This window comes from Pelodiscus sinensis, chromosome 1 (genome assembly GCF_052426305.1).
Source record: "Pelodiscus sinensis isolate ZL-2025 chromosome 1, ASM5242630v1, whole genome shotgun sequence".
NCBI lineage: Eukaryota > Metazoa > Chordata > Testudines > Trionychidae > Pelodiscus > Pelodiscus sinensis.
In genome coordinates, this window is record NC_143052.1 from 202337818 (window position 1) to 202363029 (window position 25212).

Here is a 25212-nt window from a genome sequence, read left to right on the forward strand (position 1 = left end):
AACCCTGCTCCCGCCGCCCACTTGTCCCCTATCCCCCATCTCCGCGGGATAGCCCCATTGCCGCCAACCCTGCTTCTGCCACCCGCCCGCCTGGATCTCCGTGGGACAGCGCCGCTGCCTCCAACCATACTTCTGCCGCCCGCCGCCCGCCCACCTGGATCTCCACGCGACAGCCCTGCTACCCCTAACCCTGCTTCCACCAGCTGCCCACCCACCTGCCCTGATCTTCGCGTGACAGCCCCGCTACCCCCAACTCTTCTTCCCGGCAGCCGGTTCTCCCTTCCCACCACTGCCACCTCCTCCTCCCAGCCCACCCTGCTCTGCTCCCCTACCGGCAGCCACGCTGAGGCCGGTATTTTTTTCCCACGGCCCAGTACCGGGCTGAGGTCCATAGTTTGGGAAATGCTGCTCTACTCTGTTGGACCCTCTTCTCTACTGGACCTCTTAGTGTTGATTCTAGTCTCGCTTCCATTGCACCCCAGTTTGACCACTCAAGACCAGTCAGTTTTTCCACCAAAACCTGTGTTCCCTTCATTTAACAGCCTGGAAATGCAATGGCTAAATGCCAGAAAAGAGGCTTGTTTTAAGTGAATTTGCCAAGTCTTACTAAACAGTAGAAATTCCTCCAACAGGGCTGCCTACCTGTGACAATGGAAGTGTTTTTGGTCTGGGCTTGACAAACTGGAGTTTCTCTGATGCATTCATCCATCTGACATATACTATTTGTTGCACCTGAAACAGCAAGGCTTAGCAATTTCCTCTATCGAGAGTTCACCTGGCAGCAATATCAGCTTGCCACCTTCATGTGGATAACAGTCTGTTTCTTCAAGTGATATGACAATCGGATTCCTTAAAAGTCTGGAAATGTACTCTGTCAGGTGAACCTGTCCCCACTTGGGGGTTTATCCTGGTCTTGTCTAAACTTATGACACCACCATTTGAGCCTTTAGTAACCTTGTGACGAGGCAGCTAAGGTTAAATGAACTTGCGGGCAGGGCCCAGCTGGCTGAGAGGGTCCAGCTGGCTGAGAGTGTCCCTCCCCCGTGGCCTTGTCGGGCATGCTCACTGGTGAGCCGTACTATAAAAGGCTCTGATCCAGTTCACTTGGGGCTGATAGCTGAAGGGCAAGGCCTGAAAAGGCCAGCTCCTGACCCAGAGGAGTCCATGCAGCCGGAACCAACTCTGGTTGGGAGGGAGGTCCCGAGCGAGGGGAAGCACCTCTTGACAAACCTGCTTTTCTAATAGCCATCACTTCTGCCAGAAGTCTCTGGTACTTAATATTGCAGTAAAATATGTTGCACAAGAGACTCAATATATCTAATATATCATCAGAGTGGCACAAAGAACAAATAAGCACTACCCTAGTTATTTGCTGGTCAATGATTCAACTATGATCTAAATTTTCAGAGTTAAACATTTTGTCCTTTCGGATCTTATGAGGTTACAACATATAGTACAAAATATAGGTTTGCCCTAAATATAAAAATAAATATTTATATTTTGATGCAAGAATTACATGAATACTTAAATAATTGTATCTGCACAAATTCTCTTCCCTTTTTTGTAGACCCATTTTATTTACTTCTAGGTTAAACTGTTATGTGGGATGTGGTTTCTTTGTAAACCTTTCAGTATTTGATAGGAAAGGATAATACAAAAATATAATTTTGAGGCTTGAAAAATAGCTGCTCAGCAGGTGCAAACATTAGTTTCATTAACTCTTTTATATGGTTCAGTAGCAGCTTATAAAATCTTGTATTGAAGGGATGAACCGTTTTACTGCATAATAAACTTTTGTTATCTGGGCTGCCATTAAAATGAAAGAAGGAATACCACCATTCACTGAAAGAGTAATTTAATTAAAAACCAAATTTAAATATAAAGCTGGCATTAAAGTAATGTTATTTGTGATGGTATAGATGTATATTCAATACTGGTGTGCAAACAACTAGTGTCCCAGAGCTGGAGAAATTTGCTTAGCAGTACTTGTAGAGCTGTGGCGCACACACCTCCTGGCAATAACTCCTCTCCTAGCTGATAGTGGAAGGGCAACCCTGACCCTCCTTTACTTCCTTCTTCTTGCCTATAGCTGAGTCGGAGCAATGTGTGGACTTCACCTCGTAATTGCTCAATGAATTTAGTTTTTTCTCGATGTATATATTTAGTAGTACTATTAGTATTAGTTGTAGTAGTTTGTTTTCTCAGTGATGCCCTCAATGGGGTTTAAATGTCCTTTGTGTAGGGGAGCAGTCTCCTACAATGATCTCCACACATGATGGTTTGGGTTCCAGAAGTGCTATCGCTGCACATACCAGACCAAGTTCCTCTCCAACTACAAGTAGGAGCATTTCCTTGTCAACTGTGCTGAGGAAAAGATTGCATATGTCTTGGTTTTGAGCAGACTCTTTTGCTTCTCTCTGGACTGACATGGAGTTGGTAGTGAGAATGTTAAAGACTAGTCTACTATCCGATAAGCAAATGCTTATTGGGTATTTGAGTTGACTAGTCGATTTCGTCCTCCTTTCCCCCTTCCCTTGCTGCCTCTTATTAGAGCTCTGTGCGGTGCTACTGCTTTGAAATGCTAAGGTGGTGTTTCAAAGGGCAGCACCGCACAGCTGAGCCCAGGATCAGCTGTGTGGCACTGCCCCTTTGAAACGCTGCCATGGAGTTTCAAAGTAGCAGTGTCGTGTGCAGCTCAGGGTCAGCTGGGGACTCCCCAGCTGATCCTGGGTTCCAGCACAGCATTTCAAACTGCGCAGAGGCCAGGGTCAGCTGGAAAGTCCCCAGCTGACCCCGGGTTCTGGGAAAATGTCGCATGGCATTTCAAAGTGTCAGCGCAGCATGGAGCCCAGGGACAGTGGGGGACTTCCTGTATTGGGAACGTCTTGTATTGTAGCCTGGGCTCAGTGAAGCAAGGAGGAGACCTCCTGCTTATATTCTCAGTTCCTGGCTCTTGAAATAGTGCATGTCTTGCTTGGCTCACTTTCCCCCTGCATGTTGCTAATACTACTGGTAACCATGTGGGGAGCTGCTCCCTATAAAGAATTGCCCTTGTTCCCCTATCCTTAGCAGTTCTATCAGATAGATAGGCAAAAAAGAAGTTAGATGAGGGCAGCAATAAAATGACTACTTAACTGAATGTTTCATTTATCTGCAAAAGCTCCTTCACTGTGGAAAACTCACTACAATACTTGAAAAAAAATCAGTGACAATGTTGTGTGTTGTGTTGCACTTTGGTTCTGTGATGTGATGGGAGCCTCAAGGGTTAAAGCCGACTACCTAGTGAAAACTACTGGATGATGGTGAAACAAATTATTTTTATTAAGTGGAATGATTATTTTTAATCAAAGCTAACAATTAGCAAATGTTTTTTTTAAACTAGCAATTGCCTAATGCTTTTACAGGGTAGAAAACCCTAAACTTAGCTGTACTTAAGTAATTACAAACTTCTTTGATTACAATTCAACTATACCAAATCACTGTCTTTAATTTGCTTAACGAAAAATACAAAAACAAAGCTATTATAATGATAATAAAAAGTTCGTCCAAAGCTACCCCCTCTATGGTTATTTTAGGGCAGCTGGTGGAGTTAGTCATAAATCTACTTTTACAACTTAACAACTCCGGGGCTTCTATTTCTAACACTTATATTTAACCTAAATACAACACTACTACACAACACAAGTTAATACAATTTATACAGTGTGGTTAACAGAACTTAGATACACTTTATAGAATTACACAGTGAAATTAACACAATTTAACTTAATTAAACCAATAACCATACATTTAAGCAATACTTACAAATCCAGCAACGATAACAACACAAAGACACACTAGAACTCGGAGCATGCTCAGGACTCGTGCACCCCTATATTTGATTCGAAGGGTGGGGAGGCAGTCTCAGGGTGATCAATCCTTTAGTCGGGCAAAAAAAAGATATGTGCCCTCAATATACGGAACCTCCGTTGAACAAAGGGGTAGAGGGTCTTTTATACAAAAATTTGGTGTCTAATGCCATGCTAGGGTCTGCATTTGGCAGGGCCTAATAGGCTAGTGATGAGGTAGTATGACAATACTGTGCTATAGGAATTTTCGTGATATATGCGTGATCCCCTCATGGACAGGACCAGATGGGGCATAGTTAGTGTGAGACAGTTGTGTTTTATTACCCCATGTTTTCTTTTTCTCTTGCCCCTAAGACCGGTCAAGCTACGGTCAAATGAAGCTTATCTGTAAGTGTAGCTAGGCGTTATCTAGTTATGCTCACCTCCCTGTTTTCTGGTGCCTCTGAGTCCCAGGATGCCTGTAAAGTCAAATTCCATTCACAAAAACTGCATTGTGCTTCCCATGCTCCTCTGAGTATCTGGGTTTTGTGTGAGGGGCCTTGTGTGGCAGGATGGGATATACGCAAAGGCCGTGGACAGAAAAAGCCTGCTTTACAACATGTTGTTGGTCTGGATTTCCAGTTTTAATACACATTACTCTTTGTTATTAATTTTATTTATTTGACTACACAAAATGCTTTAGTGGGACCTAGGTAAGAGTAAATGTTTCCTTTCCGTCACCATGGAAGAGCCAGAAGATAGAACCCAATTCAGTTCTGGTATATGTACTAGGAGAGGAGAAATAAAATGCCAGGATCTCACCTCTGAAGCAGTGTTGGGCAAAATTTCTTCAGCTAGTAGTTTATTAATCAAGAATATGTTTTAGGTTAGCTGAATTCAGTCTAATTTGTCAAATAATTTTGACTAAATAAAAATTGGTGAGTTGGGTGAGTGTAATTCAGAAAAAGTTTGTTTTAACATTTTTTAGATGAAGCATTTTGACTTTTTGTTTTAAAAGCTATTTTGAAATTTAGCTAGATTTAACTGCTCCCTCCCTTCCAAAAGAGAAGGAGACCCCAAAAGACCTTAAAGTAAAATGCATGATTTTATTTGGGGTCAAAGAAAATATTTAATTTCAGCCTAAATAGCTTTTTTCACAAGTTATTCCATTATATGGAAAAAAAAAATCATTTGGGGTCAAACCAAAATAATTCTGTTTTTCAGTTTAGCCATCGAATAGAAAACATTAGTTATTTGCCCACTTATAGGCTGACATCTGCAGTTGCAATACTGCTATGCTCTGCTGGTATTCATTCGCTGTACTAGGTTGAAGCACCTGACAGATCCATCAGCCTTACTCTTAGAGAGGTGAAATATAGGAACTTCCAGAGTTTACTGTAGACCTTTTATTGCAGTAGTAGCTACAGATTAACTCCACTGCTGGTTTCTGGGGAGCAGATTACTTATGTTAACTCTGGCAGTGATTTCCTGTACCAAACCCATTGTGTTAGGCTTGATGTAGTTAATAGGATTTGACTTATGTTGTCTAGTTTTAAAACTTGGATTTTAATAATACCTTGCATTTGTCATGGCCTACCTGTTTCCACAATGGGCTTGTGCAGTCCATGGGGATAATGGCACAGTCCACTTTGGCATTGTGCCTCAATGGATCTTTTCTTTTGGGAAGTTTGCATGAGCTGTGGAATCTTCTAAGCTACATCTCCACAGACAGCAGCAGTGAGTCTTAGAGCTGGAGTTAACAGACTAGTGCTCACGCCACAGTGCTAAAAATAGCTGTGTAGATGTTTGGGCTTAGTCTGGAGCGCTTGCTTTACAACATAGAGAGGAAGGTTGCATCAAAGCCCAAGCTCCAGCCAGAGCCACAATGTGCTAAGACTAGTTGTGAAGAGTAGACCATAGTGGGATCCTGAGATGTTTTGACCAGGACTCTGAGACTTGATAGTGTGCGCTGGGCAGATTTACATCTTGTCAGCAATGTCTATTGATTTTAAGAGCTCACACTGGATATGTCTAGACTACATGGCTCTGTCAATGGAGCCATGTAAACTAGTTTACCCGACATAGTCAATGAAGCAGGGATTTAAATAATCCCCGCTTCATTAAAATAAAAATGGCTGCCACGCTGTGCCGACAGTCAGCTGATCCAGCACAGCGCGGCAGTCTAGACGTGGCTCGATTGACAAGGGAAGCCTTTGTTGACTGCTCCTGTAAACCTCGTTTCACGAGGCATAAGGGAGCAGTCGACAAAGGCTTCCCTTGTCGACCGATCCATGTCTAGACTGCCACACTGTGCCGGATCAGCTGATCGTCGGCACAGCGCAGCAGCCATTTTTATTTTAATGAAGGGGGGATTATTTAAATCCCCGCTTCATTGACTGTCGGGTAAACTAGTTTACATGGCTCTGTTGACGGAGCCACGTAGTCTAGACATACCCATTGTGTTGAAGTGCTATGCCTGAGTGAATGGAAAGGACTGTGGCTCAATTCTTTTTGATTTGTTAGATGTGGGGAGAGTCAGTACTCATTTTTTTATTTTGATGTTTGCATCATCCATTGTGTCTTCCATAACACATATTTTATTACTGTATTTACTTATTAGTTGAGATTGTGGGGTGGGCAGGTTTAAAAACAATCTCTCTTCAAATTCTACATCCTATACTGTGAAGGAATTTTAGTCCCATTGGGTTATTCCCTCCCTTTTCCCCCGTCACTTCCTGTTAAAGTATCTTGGTTCTGAAGGAGTTATACTTGGTCTTGATTGGCACCATAGAAACTGTACAAGCTTTTAATGTTTCACATCATGTAAAATCATGATGTCCATCACTGGTCATTATTGTGGTGCAATAGTAGTGAAATGCCCAGTCCAGTAAGGGCCCCACTGTATTTGGTATTGTGTGCATATGAATTAAAAGGACAATTGTTCTCTTGCTGATCTTAGGTGGAATATCTTCTCCCATACCTTCATGCCAGTTATGAGTTCTTGGTCTAATCAGAGTTGTTCTCAGAGGGGTAGCCTTGTTAGCCTGTAACTAAAAAAACTCATAAAACAATGGCCCTGTAGCACCTTAGAGGCTAACCAAAAATATATAGATAGTATCATGAGCTTTCATGGGCCCAATCCACTTCTTCAGAAGACAAATATGAAGCAAGAGGCATAGAGGTTCAAATATAAAGCAGAAAAAGAGGGAGAAAAGATCCTGTCAATTAAAGTGCCTATGCTAAATAAGGCTAATAGAGTGGGCTGTAAGTGCCTGATACTTAGCTTTTGATGTAATTTGGGTGCTGAATATAACAGCCCATCCAGTTCATGTCTTTGCTCAAGCCATGAGAGATAGTGACAGATTTGCATATGAAGGCCAGTTCCTCAGACTCTCTCTAGTTGATTCCTGCAACTATTTTGTAAGAGAATAGCCACCTTTAAATAGTTGTTTGGAGTTGTTTTGTCTGCTACACGCTATGGTGCCTTTGGCTCTTCAGGAGTTTATAATCATCTGAACCTTATGTTCTTTGCCCTTTTGTATTTTGGAAGCACTCTCGTTCTCATTGCTCTAAACAGACATTGCCATTTCTTCCTGTATTCTGTGGAATCCATCCCAGACCATGGTGATAAAAAGTTTCCCATCAAGAAAATCCTGATGTCTTTGGGCTATCTGTCCTTTTAGAAAGCTTTTCATGGCTGACAGTGTGCATCTGGCACTGAATTATCTTGGAGACGGGACAGTTGATTGATGATCTACTATGACATCTCAAATGTCTGTGTCAGTCACATTTTAGCTACTTTAATTCAAAGTATGTCACTCATGTATTTGTATTCACTGAAACAAAGTGCCTGAAAGTCTTCAGGACAAAATTTAAAAAAGCATAGATTTTTTTTTCGGTTAGTGAGTTCTGCTTCCCTAAATAAAGTATTACAAAATCTTAGGGTTAGTTTAATGAAAATGAACAAACTACATTTATATGTGTGTGTGCACCATTGCTGTTAAAGTTTTAATTTTTGGTTACTAGCAGGTTGCAAATATTGATTTAGATAATATACTTGATGGCTATTGCCTCCTCTTTGCATTCTTTGGACATATAAATTTAAGGAATAAGTGTGCAAACAACAGAGCCACTAATGCTTCACGGAGAAAACAAATACATTTTGATGTTGCTTTATTAAGCATTATAAAGCTGATGCTATGATAGCTCATTGGTTTGAGCATTGGCCTGCTAAACCCAGGGTTGTGAGTTTAATCCTTCTGGAGGCCATTTGGGGCAAAAACTTGTCAGGGATGGTACTTGATTCTGCTGTGAAGGCAGAGCACTGGACTTGATGACCTTCCAGCTTTAGGAAATAGGCAATCTCTGTTAATTTAAAAGAAACAATATTTTATGTCTTCACAATGGCTATTGATATACACCAACTTTCTAAATTGTGGTCTCACACCAGTGCGATGCTACTGACCACACCACTGTATATGAGAGCATAAATTGGCTGCATATCTTATTTTTAATGTTCATTATTGCTATCATAATAGCTGTGTTTACTTTATTGTTCACCATAAAATAGCTAAATATAAGGCACCCTTAAAAATTAGATGTCCATAAAGAAATCTGGACTGTGAAATATTTGGGAAAGTTAACAGAAGATTAACCATATTAATAGAAAATACTGAAAGAGAATTTTTCATATATTGAAATCTATGCTTCTCTCCTCCCCTTCTTCTCTCCCCTCCCCACCGCCAAAGGTTCTCACTTCAGGTTGCTGCAACAGCAGAGAATTGCCTTCTTACCATATATCCATACTTGATGCTTCACCGCACAGACCAGCAAATTATCTTGACAAGTGGTAAGGGTAGTGAATGTTTCCTCACTTAATCTTTTTAATAATGTTATTTCATTGTAGTTATGTTAACTACAGAAATCTATCATTTTTATCCTGATAGCTACTTATTTAATTAAGAAAGCATTTTTGCTTGGTAAGCATTTTTAATAGTATGTTTGGACTCATACAGATTTAGGCTTGTTCTTATTGAAAGTAGGTAGGCAAAATAAGTTGGATATTTATAAAAAATATCACAAGTCTAAAATGTATAGAATAATTTTGCTAATATTGGAGTAAGAGTAGAAAAGATAACATAACTATATAGAGGAAAATAAAATAATTTCACTATAGGCAATTTCTGTGCCACCTGTAATTGGACAATTTATGTAAAAACAGCAGAGAAGAGAGCAACATAATTGAATGGTATTCCAGAATAATTATATAATGGTTGGAAATCATGTTCAGCATTTTTGATGATCCTAGAAAAGATATCAGGATTGGATTTTTTAAAATGTTTTGTTCAATTGTATTTGAAATATTAAAAAACCTGAACACATCAGATTTGATTAATGTGGGATTAACTATAGTGAGTAAAACTTTACATGGATGAACCCTTCTGACTGAAAGGGGATGTCCATGCTTTAGAATCTGGATAGAAGAACTGAAATTGTCTTTGTAGAAAGATCAAGGTAAGGCAGATAACTGGAATGTGTACAATGGTGAAATTATATTCAGAACCTCCTGCAAACAATTCAGCAACAGGTTTATGTTTGCAATGTAGTATAAATGAAGCTAAATTAAATTCTACGTTGACAGTGTGGCTCTGTTTTTCAGTCTATTATGTAGGTCCAATCCTGTGAGTAATAATGGGCAGGCAGAGTACTCTATCTGTAAGAACCCAATTTGATAGCAGTGGGACTGTCTGTGCATATACACAGATGTGGCCACATATTGTAATTTGTAGGACTGGGACCTTACATTTCTCAGAATGACAAGAGCAGGTTGCTAATTCTAGGAAAAAGAAAGCATAACATGACAGGTATCTATGAATTGGGACAATAACACTATTCATTAGCATCTCAAGTTTATCATATCTCTGTGGAAGTTTGAAGCTGAAACAAATAGAACTGAATAAAACCTCAGAAAATGACCCCAAGAAGGAGGATCCACAATTGCCGCGAGACTCAAATAATGTTTAGAATTTATTTAGGTGCTTCTGAATCCTTTAAGATCCCGGAATGAGTAGCTGCCTGATGTGATGCCCCCACTTGTGGGGTGCAACCTGGAACTGGGGTACCACAGAGCTCTCTGTTTCATTAGCCTGGGCTCTATGTCTCATTGTGCTGCTTGTAACAAGCTGCAGACGTGCTCTTGGTCCTGCACTCACCCAAACCTTTACTCAGGAAGGGACACATCCAGCGTAGAACTCCAGACCTGTACAATCTTCCCCTGATCAAAGCCTGATCAGTAAGTGTATTTCCTGGTCTGTTCCTCCCTCAATGTCTTTTGCTGTGAAACAAGTCTCCCTTGCATATGTGCTATCTCTGAGAGGATTCCATTGGGGTAATCCTCGGCTACGTCTACACTAGCATGATTTTCCGGAAATGCTTTTAACAGAAAAGTTTTCCGTTAAAAGCATTTTCGGTAAAGCGCGTCTAGACTGGCAGGACACTTTTCCACAAAAGCACTTTTTGCGGAAAATCGTCCATGGCCAATCTAGACTACACGGAACGGTCGAAAGAGGATATGCACATTCCGTGGGAATTTGTATATCTTCTTCCGATTATACTTTCGAAAGCGGATATTTTGAAAGTAAAAGTAGTTTCGACGCGGCTTTTTTGGCGAACCCCCTCCTTTATCAAAAAGCAGCTTTTCTTCAAAAAATGAGGTTTACATGGCTTTTAGACAAAGGGGTGGGGTTTGCTGAAAAAGCCACTTCTAATCTACTTTCACTTTCGAGAGCAGAACAATTGGAAGAAGATATGCAAATTCCTCTTTCGACCATTCCACATAGTCTAGATGAGCCCCTGGTGTTGCTGAATTCATCTCAGTACAGCTGAGGGTTTTGGAAAGGCTGCTTTAGTATTTGTTTTGTGAAATGTGTGAGATTGGTAATACTTTGAAAAGGCTGACTATGAAATTGTAAGACTCAGTGAATGAGGAGCTGAGGTAAGATGGATCTTAAAAGGATATTTGGTTCTTCGCTTAGGCTACGTCTACAGTGCAAGTCTTCCACAAGTCTTCCACATGAGAAGGGGGGCAGGAGGCAGGGGGATGTCTGAACTGGGAGGGGGGATCAGGACTGGGCGGAGTAGTGGGGTGGCCTGTGCTGCCAACTCGGGTGCAGGCATATCTTCGGGGTTGGATGAGTCTGGGGACCAGAGAGGGTTGGGCAGGAGGGGCATGTAGAGCTGGGTCAGCGTTGGTGGGGGGACACGAGGAGGGACCATAGGCATCACTTGGGGAGGGGGCATGGCGATTGGGAAGGGAGTGAGCAGAGGCATGGCATGGGGAGGGATGAGAGGCATAGCAGGATGGGCGGATGGATGGGCAAGGGCCATGGGGAAGCAGAGGGTGGAAGGCAGGAGCAGCAGCATCGGGCGCGTGTTCCCCTGTGTGGGACAGGATGTTACAGATGTTGTCGCAACACGACATCATCTCAGTCCACACACGCTCCCGCCATTCTAGGTCCACTATGAGCCTGCATGACAGGGTGTCATGAATCTTGCACATGACGCTTACATGTTGCTGCATGAGGTCTTCTGCCACTTTGGCCTGTCTGCGGCTCCCCCGGACTCTGGGAAGTTGCTGCAGCGGTGGTGTGGCTGGGCCCTCTGTCCCAGCTGGTCCAGCTGTGGAGAACACAGAAAAGGGAGCGGTCGTCAGTCCACCTTGCGCACACATTCCTTGAGGCTGTGCTCTCCTGTGTGAGCAGCAACCACACCAGTCCATGGCCTGCAGGAAGGGGATGTCCCGGGTGCAAGGCCATGTGTGGCCTGTACAGCATGCCCTGTATCACACAGGCCCCGAAGGGGCCAGAGGACTATGCTGTCCTCTTCCTGGTCCCCCCAACCCCCAACACACACACCATGGCTAGGCAGGCAAGGGAAGTGTGTGGCCACAGGGGGATCCCTAATGGGCGGCAGAGGAGCCGTGAGCAGCCTGGTCCTCCCTGGGTCTGCTCACACAGCTGTGGCTCGCTGGGCTATCATTGGGAGCGGCTGCTGCCTCACACATATAGGCATGACTGTGTGCTGTGTGCAGCACTCTGGGGTGTGTGTGTGGGGTTGTGACTGTGCCCCTGTGGCTAGGCTGCTAGCAGCTGGGTGTGCCCCCCTCTCCCTTAGGGGCAAGACTTGTGTGGCCACACATGAGGCTGTCAGCAGGCTCCTGGATATGTTGAAGGGCTGGCTGCTGTGGCTGTGTGCCACACCCTCCCACTGCATGTAGTAGCATGTACCCAGACTGCAGCAGCATGTGCTGGCCAAGCGGCCCACGCGATACTGTGCCCCACGCCCCCTGTGCATCCACCTCCCCCGCCCTGTGTGCGTGTATGTGTATGTGTGTGTGCACGTGTCAACGTACCAGAAGATTGCTCCCAGGCCTCCGAGGAGGCCTGGGAGATGTCCAGGATGGCAGGGACTTAGTCCAGGGACAGGGTGACAGTCCCAGTGTCCTGGTCCTCCTCCTCCTCTGTTGGGGGCTGGACTTGCCCCTCCATCTTCTCTGGCTCGGGACAGGTTCTGGGTGCTGGAATATGGGCTACTGCAGCCCAGAGTCCGCTATGATGGGGGGGGGGAGAAGAGGGTTCCCCACCCCAAGGATGTGGTGGAGCTCCCTATAGTAGGGGCAGGTGTGGGGTCCTGCCCCTGAGCGTGCCCTGCACTCCCTGGCCTTTACATACCCCTGATGGAGCTCTTTCACCTTTGCCTGGATTGCTTCATGTTCCGGGTAGGGTGACCTTGCTCCGCCAGGGATACGACCATGTGGTAGAAGATCTTTCAGATCTTCTTCAGAGCCACTTCAGGTGGGGGCATGCCTTTTTGTCCCCCTGGGGGGGGGGGGGGGGTCCTGTGACCCCTGGGGCTGCTCCCTGGAAGGGCCAGAAGGGTCTTGGGGAGCTTGCTGGGAGGCCATTTGTGGCAGAAACAGAGCTGTACAGTGAAGGCAGCTGGTCCCTGCAAACTTCCTGCCACAAGGCTTGTGCAGGGTGCCTGGGGTTTTAAGGGCAGCCAGCAAACAGGAACTATAGAGTTGCGATTGACTTGGCTGAAGCGGCCAAGAGGCCACCATTTTTTTCCCTGGAGGCCAGTTTTTGCACAAAACTGCCTGTTGAGCATCCACACTTGCCTTTTTGCGCAAGAGCGGTAGTGCAAAAAGGAGTTATGCCTCATAGAAGGAGGTATACCTACACTGCAAAAAGCCCTCTGTTCTGCCAATTGACTGTGGATTTTCTTGTGCAAAAACACACTTGAGGTGTGGACGCTCTGCGGGTTTTTGTGCAAAAACCTTGTAGTGTAGACGTAGCCTTAGAATGTAGAGTTGTGAAAGCTCGTACGGGGTTTCTTCAGCAGGTGCCTAGACCTGAGATGTACAGATTAAAATTGGGGGTGGGGAGAAAGTATGCATAATTAGTCTTCAGTTATTGTTTAGAGAAGTGCCAAGTTATCAGCCAAACTGTAAGTGTTGTCTGATAAACTGAAGTGCAAAAGAAAGATTTAATAGCAGATACTATGTATATGAACCATTAACACACAGCACATAAAATAGATGTCATTTATTGTTCATTTTAATGAAACGTCAGCTCAACATTTGTATTTTATAGATGACAATGAGATAATCTACTGCAATGGAAATGTTGTTTTGGATTCCCATTATTCTCAAGGATCATTGTCCCTTAGTACTTCCTTCAGTTCCCTGTGTGAAGACACTAATTCAGCCTATGAAAGTTCTTCTTCAGGTACAATAGTTTAAATACATAGATTTCTATAACAGTTTTTTTGCTTACTACTGCAGTGTTTAATTTTTTTAAAGAAAAATATCTTATTGTCATGCAACATTGCAGGCTACACTTATGTCTGCTAACATCTGCAAAACTATCTCATCCCATCTAAGCAGAGATTGGAATGTCTGGAAGACATAAACACAGAGGGGGAAGACGTATTGGAATTGGGATTAAACTGAGTACACATTATGTCTAGGAGTTTTGTTCATACAGGTAGCCCCTCTCCCCATATTTAATTGGTTACAGGATAACAGCCTTGTGCCAGACTACGTTGCCGAAGGGGCAAAAGTTAGCTGCCACAGTCACTGAGTTTTAACCTTGTGCTAGGTGCACACAACCTGTGGTTGGATTCTACTGTGCCAATAAATGGTTACAAAGTCTGGGCAAGTTTATGCATTCTTACTCACACAGGGAGATGTGATATATGACTGGAGCCATCCCGCTAAAATATGTGAGACTGTTCTAGGAACAGTGGCACAGTCTTGTCCTGTCTGACAATGGCCATGCTGCCATTGTCTAGGAGAAATTCAGACAGAGCTCTCCAGTGAAAAGTGAATTTGCAATAAAGTAGATCTTCATCACATAACTAACCCAAGGTTTTAAAAAGGGCAAATAGTTGACATGAATGCTTCCCTTTTCATACACTAAGCAATGATAAAAACTGGTTTAGATTAAAAAACAAAACAATGAATGTTAATATCTGACAGTGAAAATCAGAATGAATTATTTAAACTAATCAGACAAAAATACTGATAATAAGATGCGTTTTAAGAAACTGAAACACTGAGATCATTAGTGAAACAAAAAAAATCTATTATAGTCTCACAGTAGTTAAAGTTGCATTAACATTGTATTTTTACAAGTCCCATGCCTTTTTTTTTTGCCCCCATACCATGGGGAGCTTGAACTAAGGATGTTAGACTAGTCGACTATCACATAGAGGCAGCAAAGAGGGAGAGGATACTTCAAAGGGCAGCGCCACACATCGCCCCTTTGAACACCACCTCGGCGTTTCAAAGCAGCAGTGCCACCTGGAGTCTGGGGTCAGCTGGGGACTCTCCAGCTGATCCTGATCTGTGTGTGGCATTTCCACGGAATCCAGGATCAGCTGGGGAGTTCCCAGCTATCCCTGGGCTCTGGAGAAATGTGGAGCAGAACCTGTGGTCTGCTGGGGAGTCCCCAGCTGATCCTGGGCTCCATGCGGCATTTCTGCTGAACCTGGCAGTGCAACATGGAGGAATAAGAAATCCTCCGGAAAAGGCTTTATTTTCCGGAGAATAACGTCTAGACTGGCGCTTTTCTCCGGCTTTTCTCCAAGCCGGAAAAAAACGGCAGCCATGTTAATGCAAATGCCGCGGGGAATATTTAAATCCCCTGTGGATTTGCCTATTCCAATGTGCTACATTAGTATCCCTTTTCCGAAAGGGGTGCCAATGTAGACATAGCCACAGAGTTTAGTTAAGCTTTTCCTGTGCTCCTTTGGGCTTGTAATGGGGGTAAGACACATTGATTCTTTTCAGCGGGTTGTTTCTTGCTTTCCTCAGAAAGGATTACAAGAAAATTAGCTATAAAATTCTAGCTCTTTTTCTTAAGATTATCTGTCTGATCCTTCCAAATTGGGGTCTATGATTTTCTGAATATTCACATTTGAAAAGAAGTAAGAAATTATAGACATCTGAGTCATAATCTTATGTTATGTATTTTTTTTAAAGGACACTGAATTTCAAGCAAAAAGTTGTGTTTGAATAGTTTAATTATTTTTCAGTTAATAGTGAGTGATGTAATATGGAGCGCCACAGAGACTACTGTTACAACAGAATATATATTGAAGGCAACAAATATGTTAAGGCTTTCTTATTTACAAAGCACATATGTAAACTATTTTTTGTATTAAAATGCTAGGTAAATACATAAATGAATGTATTTAATGTAAGTAAGATTGCTTTCCTCTGTAAACTAAATCATAAAAGAGCAGGAAATCTAAAGTTGAGGATTAAAATGTAGCCAAATCAAGCACTCTCATGTTACAAAATGTCAGAATGAACTTTGTCCATGTAATTTTAATTTGGTCTCTTCATATGTATACATTAGGATATGGTGTTTAATTATGTGATCCTATACTAGTTTTTACACAAGCACAGGATAGGAGATGAATTAGGGCTCTGTAGTTGTGGTGCTTTCTGGGGGTACCCAGAGTTGCGAGGCACTTTGCTGCCACCTGCCCTTACTGTGGGGAAGCCTTATTGGTTGCCTGCTGGAGGACAGCTCTCTGATGCTACAAGCATCATGAACACTGTGCAGGTTCTGCTGTCTGTGTGCAGATTAGTGATAGCCATGTTCCAATCCTCGAGCCCTCTGAGCATTTTCCTGGAGTGTCCTGCCCCTGTTTCACTGGATACTCACAGTAGTTACAGTTTGCTACTCCCAAAGAACCAGAGCACTCCAGCTTACTGGCTTCATTTCAGGCCACTGCTCTATTTAACACACAACTATTAGATTTGTTTATAGTGAAAATAAGCAAAAGTGAATTTAACCAAGATATAAGATTAAAATAATAGAAAATAGGTAGAAATGTTGGAAACAAATGTTTACATATTCAATAAAATCATATGCTCTTGCCAAAGACCTACCAGCATTTTCAGCCATGCCTGGCTGAAATCCATTTTTTTTTCATGAGACAAAACTTGCTACTAGCTTGTCCCTTACTTAAAGCATACTGTATGTTTCTTTGCCACCCCTGGGGTATCAGAAATGCATCATGAGACATATGATACACAATGAGCAGACACAGATTAGTGTTTGACACCCTTTGTCTAAATAGAATCTTCTGATGATCTGCTTTAATGTCAATAACTTAATGTCATTATAGATATATAACCTCTTAAATATTATCTGTGCATACCTTAACAGTAATTATGGTGACCAGTGAGCTATTTACTCTTGGTAGAGATCATATATGTCACCCCTTGGTGAATTATTGTGCATATAACAGACCCAGCAGATTGCTGTAAAACTCTGTGCCCCCTGTGCCCTTTGCTAGTGAGAACAAAGAGGTTCCTCAGTCACAGTAGCGAAGGAATCTGCTATTAATAGAAACTCTGCCTCATTGTTGCAGAAGTTGGAAGCTATGTGTGAAAGAGGAGAGGGTTTGCAGGAAGAGAGAGAATGGTTTCATGGCTAAGGTATTGGAGACTTGCATTCTATCCCTGCTTGTACCACAGCATCCTTATATGGTGCTGAGCAAGTCACTTGCTCTACACATTCCTGCATATAGTTGAAGGCTCTGTCACAGTATATATGCACAAGGGGGCCAAAGTAAGACTGCATGAGCAATATATTTTTCTAACATCAGACTGCTTGATTTGACAAAATTCTAATCATTAACATCGTATTTCATAATTTTCTATCGTTTAGGCATGATAGTAATAATATGAAGATTAGGATTCAACCATATCAAGTTTTTTGGGAGGTGGGGGCAATGATAATACACATTAAATTGATGTTGGAAAAGGCTTGTTTGTACTGTCAGAGGCTTATACAGTATCCAGTAATTTAGGCAAAGGTGACTTAGCCAAGTTGTGCATTTCTACATTACTGAGGTATGGAACTTAACTGGACAAACTTGGTAATCAATCCTTATTGGAACCACATCTAAGAATAAAAAACAGGACTATGTAGCACTTTAAAGACTAACAAGATGGTTTAATAGGTGATGAGCTTTCGTGGGCCAGATCCACTTCCTCAGATCAAATAGTGGAAGAAAATTGTCACAACCATAAATACCAAAGGATACAATTAAAAAAATGAACACATATGAAAAGGACAAATCAAATTCCAGAACAGAAGGGGAACGAGGGAGTGGGGAGGTAAATGTCTGTGAGCTAATGATATTAGAGGTGATAACTGGGGAAGCTATCTTTGTAACGGGTAAGATAATTAGCGCGTTTATTTAAACTTGAGTGTAAAGTGTCGAATTTAAGCATGAATGACAGTTCAGAGGATTCTCTTTCAAGTGAAGTCTTAAAAGGCCTTTGAAACAGGACGCAGGTAATCAAGTCGTTGAGACAATGTCCTTTCTGGTGGAAATGGCAAGAAACTGTTTTTTCTTTGTGATCCTGTCTGATATCTGTTTTGTGGGCATTGATCCTTTGGCAAAGTGTCTGAGACGTTTGTCCAATGTACATAGCAGATGGACACTTTCGGCACACGATTGCATAAATTATATTTCTGGATGCGCAGGAATATGTGTTCTTGATCTTATAACTCACTTGGTTAGGTCCAATCATGGTATTAAAAGCTGTTAAACCATCTTGTTAGTCTTTAAAGTGCTACATAGTCCTGTTTTTTGTTTCAGCTACACCAGACTAACACGGCTACATTTCTATCACTATTCTATATCTAAGAATATTTTGACAGGATTATTGCCTATGATTTTATATTACAAGTTTGAATGGTCAGTATTTACCTTTTTCTTCTTTTCTAAATAAAGATAGGATTAGAAATGCAAGATTTGCTATTTCCAAAATTATATCTTGTGATTTGTTAGGAATAATCAAAGTAAATAACAGTTCATATGGTTCCTATATTTTATTTCTTTGCTGTCTGAATAAGATGAGTATTTTTAAAATGCTGTTTTTGTCCTGGGAAATGGCATAATGAAATTTTGGACTACTTTTTGTATTATTCAGGATGGGAAAATATTCTTGAAAATGTAAGTGTGAAGAAGAATGAAGCTGACAGCCAAAGTCATGAGAGAGAAAATACATTTCAACAATTGCTTTTTCCTCATGAAGAAAGAGGGGAATACATCTTCCAGAAAGTGATAACTGCAGTTCAGAACTGGTTCACTCTCTTCGGTTGGTCTAAGGGACCTAATCCTATTTCTATTCCTCACTCACTAAGACGGTAATAGTATTTTGTTTCTCAAATGTTTCTTAGGAAAATGTTGCATTGTATCAATGTTTGTTCCATCATTAGAGATATTTTTGGATGGCAAGTTATTTTGAATATGCAACTGACTAATTAAATGGAGAAATCCAAAGATATTTTCATTAGTAATGTATTAAAATTCTTTATCAATTGTAAAACAGAAAGATCCACATTTTCTTTTTTGTTTGTTTTTTTTTCTGTTTATAAAATGTTCCCAAACAAGAGGCTCCGAGAGCACATAGAGCTCTAAAACCATATACAATGCTTATTGTAACTGAAATTGAGTTTTATCCCAGAGTGAACCCAGTTTCTTACAGTAACAACTTTATCAAGACCAAGGCATGAAAATTAAGTGTTCTTCCTTTCCACCAGCCCAAAGGGTCAACAAATGGATTGATGGGGAAGTACATTCTAGTAAATAGAGCCTTGTCAGCAGCCCTTTGAATATGATATCTATCAGCAGTTAGGTGAATCACCTGAGTTAGTCATAGCTATTTGATAGCACTGAAAGAAAGAGGCATTCTATCATTTGATTGATTCCCAAATGTACTGGCTTTTATATACGGTGAAAATGAAAGCTTTGAATTATACTTGAAATATAATGGTGACTACCTCAGACTCTATTTATTAAATTATTTATTAAATAGTCTAACCAATTAAAAATCCTGTGCTCTCATAACATCTGTATAGAAATCAAGAAGTACTGTATTGCTCACAATCCATTCCCCAGGACTTTACATAATGGTTTATTAAGGAATTCATCACAGTTAATGGTTCAATAGATATGTTTAGTGCAAGCCTATTTTAATATCTTTAAAATGATAACGTCAAGTTTTTTCCCACTATTTAGTGATGTGTGTAAAATCCAGATGGCTTCACCTGATGAAAAAGTTTTTAAACAAAACCTTGGCAAAGATACAAAGACTGTTTATGACATGCTACTCCATCTGAGTGGACAATTGCTACCAGGAATTACTTCGAGCCAGTCATTGCCTGCTGATCCTATTGAAAGAGTGGTCCAGCTCCACTGGCAGCATTCTACAATGCTCACTTTTCTCAAGTAAGCTTTTGTATAAGTAGATATGCTAAAGTTATTTTTTTATTATTTTCCTGTTATGTTTCCTATTGAATAAAATGCTTTTCCTGATTTTTTTCAGGTCATTAAAAGGGTAATGTTTACAGTATATTACAATGAACTTGATAGTAATATATTCTGTGAAACTTGTCATGTTATGTAATATTAAATAGTAACTCTAAAGCTGAGGAACTAATTTTGTTTTTGACATGATGGCAATACCCGTCATTTGAAAAAAAAAAACCCACCACTCTAATATCTCCTTAGAACGTTCTGTCAGGTTATTTCTCCTTAGATGCATGGCCACATTGTATCACCCAACTGAAAAATCAGTGTAACGAAGACTGAGAACTTGGAGAGAGGAACTTTATGAAGCTTCCTTCTTACATTAGAAAGAGAGAGAGAGACAGAGAGAGTGAGTGCAGATCCTAGGAATTTATGGATAACTTGACTCTTATCCAGTGTTCTCTCTAATCATTTTCATCCATGTGCAAACTTTTTCCATCCATGAGCGGAATAAAATTTTTATATGCATTGAGGCATGTGTGAACATGCACCACAAGTAGAAACAAATAACTTAGCTGTGGGCACTCTTCTAATCAGCTGGGCAACATTTGAATCTTTCCTGAGTGGCCACACAAGTGCCCAACTTACAGGGACCACTGATCTCACCTTCATAAATCTCATAGTCAGTGCTACTGCTTCATTATGCTGTGTTTGGTGTCTTAGATTAAAACATTTTTGGTTAAGAATTTGGGGTGATTTTATCAAATTTGAAATCTGGATAATCTGATACACTATGAAGCATTTGGACACAATGAACCCAAAACATTCCATGCATATTTTGGTGTTTCCTCTTGATTGCTGACAGAGCATAACTCTGCTGCAAGGAAAACAGACTACAGTAGACTTCCGATAATCCGGCACCTTTTGGACCTAGGTGGTGCCGGATTATCAGATTTGCCGGAGAATCGGGAGGTCCGGTACAGCTGTGCGGCTTAACAGCTGGCCAGGACACAATCTCCCTCCCCCTTTCCTCCCCTTTCCTCTTCACGGTGTCTCCGTGCTGTAACCTGATCTTCCTCCCCCTCCCTTTTTCCCTTCTTTGAAGCAAAATGCTCTTCTCCATACTGTAACACGATCCCGCTTCCCCCAACCTTATGCTCCATCTGGTTACAGCCAGCATGTGTGCTGAGTGGCAGGCTTTTTAATCAGCTGGTCAGGAGCGCTTGGCATTTTGATGCCTGAGTATCGGGAGTGCTGAACAATGGGATGCCGGACTATTGGAGTTTTACTGTAGTTCCTCCCTGATCCTAAACTATGACCTATCAATTTACACTTGTAAACTAAATTCAAATTATATAGCACATTAATGCACATCTATAATGCTTTTAATTTGCAATGAGAAGCAGGTTACATAAGAAGATAAATTCAGCTGGTTTTATTCACAACATTTGAAATGTTGATACTAAAGGAATTTAAAATGAAAAGGCCTGTGAAAATCTCTCTGAACAAGAAGTCAGAATGCTTTTGTACTCTGAGTAAAGTAGACTTGAAAGTTATTCATGCTTCCCAAGTAATGTTTCTTGATATTCTATTCTTTGAGCTAAAATACAGATTTTTTAAAACTAGCAATTGGGCACACCAGAGCATCATTTATGTTTTATTACTATCAGTTCTTGTGATAATTACAGCATTATTGTGGACTTGAATTCTTCTGGCTCTGACACCGATAAGGATGCTCAGTCTATGTTTTGATGCTTCAAATTAAAGAACAATTATTGGACCGAAGGCAACTTGCTCAGATTTATATGTACTTTTCAAATCAAAGTTATGCTTTTTTAGCCACATTGGCTGAAATGAAAGTTCATTTCACGTAGGAATTGCCCTATATAAGTTAATAGAGTTGGCTTATTATCCCAAGATGCACTCATATATAACTTGAAACATCTATAAAACTAGTTTATAAAGTGATCCTGGTTAGAAGTTCAATTCCAAATGTGAATGTCTTATTTGGAAGGAAGGATATGCCTTTAAACAATTCTTCCTTTTAAAATGAAAAGTGTGGGGTTTTGGTTTTTAAGAAAAGCAGTTTGGAAACCAAAATGAAAAATGCTTCACTGTGTATGAATTGTGAAATATCCTTGAAACCTAGGCTGATAATGTAAAACTGGCATTTCTGAAGTGAGGCGTGTCAATATTCTTGGGATTCATAGCCTGAAAAGAAAATGTTATTGGAAAAACAGATTTTTATCTCACTGTTATACTGAATTGTTAGTCTGGAATAGGACACATCTTGCTCCCTGTGAGTCCCTTCTTTTGCCTGTTGTTCTTCTGGAATGATAGACCCTTCTTCTGGGAGCCCACCCTCAGGAGTTAGCTCTGTCTCTGTGACTCTGCTCTCTAGCCATAGCCAGCCCCAAACTTCTGGGTTTTCCCCTACATTAGAGTCTTGCTTTTCTGCTTGTGAGGCTGAAAGATCTAATGGACCATCATGTAGCTCAGCCCTCTCTGGCCAGGAGGCAATCTGTGAGTTACACCACAGGTGTGATTATGTCTCTAATTGGTTTTTTTCTTCCTGCTGTACAATATGGATGGGGAGATTTCATTACAGGCCTTAACATGGTGGTTACATTTTTAAGACTAAAAAACCCATCTCCTACGGTCATAGCTAGTCTTCTAATGGCATACTAAGATTCTGAACTAGAGGAGTCTCTGATGTGACTCCTCAGCTAAGTTAAGAAGACTTAAGTCAATGTTCTTCTCTCATTCTCAACTGATATATCAGTCTTGTGAGGATTTGGCCTTAGCTTGTTTTGAAGAATCCAGTTTTACAATGTAAGTGCAGAGTTGCCGCAAAGCTCATTGACACAGGGGAGGGAAAAAGAGAGAAATAGTTACCCTGCAGTCAATAGTTTAAAAGATTGCATAGCCTAAAAAGATTATTGTGATCCTCTAATCTGATGTCTTGTATAACAGAGGCCATAGGATTTCCAGCCCTGCCCCTTCTGCTGAGGCTAGGGTTGCCAGATGGTCCCCCCCAAAATACCGGACATGCGGTATTTTGGTCAAGCAAAAACCAAAACAAAACCTCAATGCGGGCTAAAATTTTTTGTTAAGCAAAAAAAACAGAGTGCAGGATAATTGTGGGGCTGCAATTGCGGCTCGGTCCCGCCGCCCGCGTCTCCCTGGTCTCCTGGGGGGCGGGGGCACAGCTAGTGGGCCCCCCCTTCCCCAGCAGACTAGGTTTTCTCGCGGACGCCTGAGGTAGAGCAGCTGGGGTGCTGCCGGTTGGTCCCGCAGCGCCGCTCCTCGGCGCTACTGGACCAACCCGGCAGCACCCCAGCTGCTCTGCCCCAGGCGTCCTGATTTAGCCGCTGCTGAAACTGACCAGCGGCTGACTACAGGAAGCCCGAGGCAGAGTTGCTCTTCCCCGGGCTTCCTGGAATCAGCCGCTGATCATTTTCAGCAGCAGCTGACTTGGGACACCTGGGGTAGAGCAGCTTGGGTGCTGCCGGGTTGGTCCCCTAACCTACCCGGCAGCGCCCCCGCTGCTCTGTCCCAGGCATCCAGATTCAGCTGCTGTTGAAACTGATCAGTGGCTGATTCCAGGAAGATCGGGGCAGAGAAACTCTGCCTCGGGCTTCCTGTAGTCAGCTGCTGGTCAGTTTCAGCAGTGGCTGAATCTGGACGCCAGTTCTGACTTACGTACAAATTCAACTTAAGAACAAACCTACAGTCCCTATCTTGTACGTAACCCGGGGACTGCCTGTACAGGAAAATCCTCTTTTGGCAAGGCCAGAGCCTCAGTTGCTAGAAAGGAGGTGCATAGGGAACTCAGATTCTGCACACACTATCTGCTTCCCTTTTGGGATTTTTGGTTTATTTTGGAAGTTTTTTAACCAAAATGTTTTCTTGCAGGCTAACTAGCTAGTATTGTAATCTTGCAAACAGACTGCTATCAAGTAGAAACAATGTAGACCTTCAAATGCTGGGAGCTGCTGCAGGGCATTTCTACTTTAGGCAGTCCAATCAAAGATTGCTTTGTAATGATGGCAATAACATGATGATTTTTTTGTCCTCTCCGCCATATACTTCAACATCTGTGATTTCGCTTTCAATCCACTTCTCGCTTCCCCCCACCCTGTTCCCTGCTCCTAAATCTATTGTTGAACAATGGGATATGGTGCATTTTTATGCTAATATGGTCGTTCTGTACTTGTTGAAATTATAACTATCTGGTTTATGAGCATATTTTTTATGTTCGTGGCTGTTTTTTCTCTCTCAGGCTATGTCTACACTACAAAGTTAATTCGAATTAACAGATATTAGTTCGAATTAACTTTGATAGGCGCTACACTAGCAAACTGCTAGTTCGAACTTAAATCGACCTAGAGGAGCGCTTAATCCGAACTAGGTAAACCTCATTCCACGAGGACTAACGCCTAGTTCGAATTAACTAGTTCGAATTAAGGGCTGTGTAGCCACTTAATTTGAACTAGTGGGAGGCTAGCCCTCCCCAGCTTTCCCTGGTGGCCACTCTGGGCACCACCAGAGAAACTCTTCTGACCCCTCCCAGCCCCGGATCCCTTAAAGGGGCACGGGCTGGCTACGGTGCCCATGCCAGGTGCAAGCCTGCCAGCACCCAGCCAGCAGACCCTGTACCTGGCATGGCTATAGCCAGCCACCCGCTGCCACCCAGCCCTCCTCCTCTTCCCAGGACCAGGCTGGCGGCTCCCGGGAGCCTGCCCAGGTCCGCAAGAGGCAGGCACCCACCTGGTCTAGTGCAGACATCGTGGACCTCATCCACAACCTCTGCACTAGGCACAGGAAAGTGGCCGTCTAGGGCAGGATAGCTGCCAGCCTGGCCACCCAGGAGCAGGTTTGCATGAAAATCAAGGTGGTGCAGTGAGACCCCCGACCCTGAGCCCTGAGCTTAGAATGGCCGTCCTAGGTCAGACCAAAGGTCCATCTAGTCCAGTAGCCTGTTTGCCGACAGCGGCCAACACTAGGTACTCTGGAGGGGATGGACCGAAGACAATGACCAAGCCATTTGTCTCGTGCCATCCATCTCCAGCCCTCCACAAACAGAGGCCAGGGACACCATAGCCCTGGCTAATAGCACTCCATGGACCCTGGCTAATAGCACTCCATGGACCCAACCTCCATGATTTTATCTAACTTCTCTTTAAACTCTGTTATAGTTCTAGCCTTCACAGCCTCCTGCAGCAAGGAGTTCCACAGGTTGACTATTTGCTTTGTGAAGAAGAACTTTCTGTTATTAGTTTGAAGCCTGCTACCCATTCCTTTCCTTTGGTGTCCTCTAGTCCTTCTATTATGGGAACTAATGAAGAACTTTTCTTTATGCACCCTCTCCATACCACGCGTGCTTTTATAGACCTCTATCATATCCCCCCCTCAGTCTCCTCTTTTCTAAGCTGAGAAGTCCCAGTCTCTTTAACCTCTCTTCATATGGGATCTGTTCCAAACCCCTGATCATATTAGTTGCCCTCCCCTCTCCCACCCTCTCTCTTCCCCTCTCCCACTTCCT

At 42.3% G+C, this 25212-nt stretch overlaps 1 protein-coding gene across 1 annotated transcript in view; it reads left to right on the forward strand.

The window, feature by feature from the left end:
* Positions 1-25212, forward strand: part of CFAP47 (cilia and flagella associated protein 47) — a 651639-nt gene that overhangs the window by 144434 nt on the left and 481993 nt on the right. Inside the window, exons 27-30 of the mRNA XM_075913261.2 lie at positions 8576-8676; positions 13478-13612; positions 18346-18562; positions 19437-19646. Of these exons, the coding sequence (XP_075769376.2) occupies positions 8576-8676; positions 13478-13612; positions 18346-18562; positions 19437-19646 (663 nt within the window). The remainder of the gene's footprint in view (positions 1-8575; positions 8677-13477; positions 13613-18345; positions 18563-19436; positions 19647-25212) is intronic.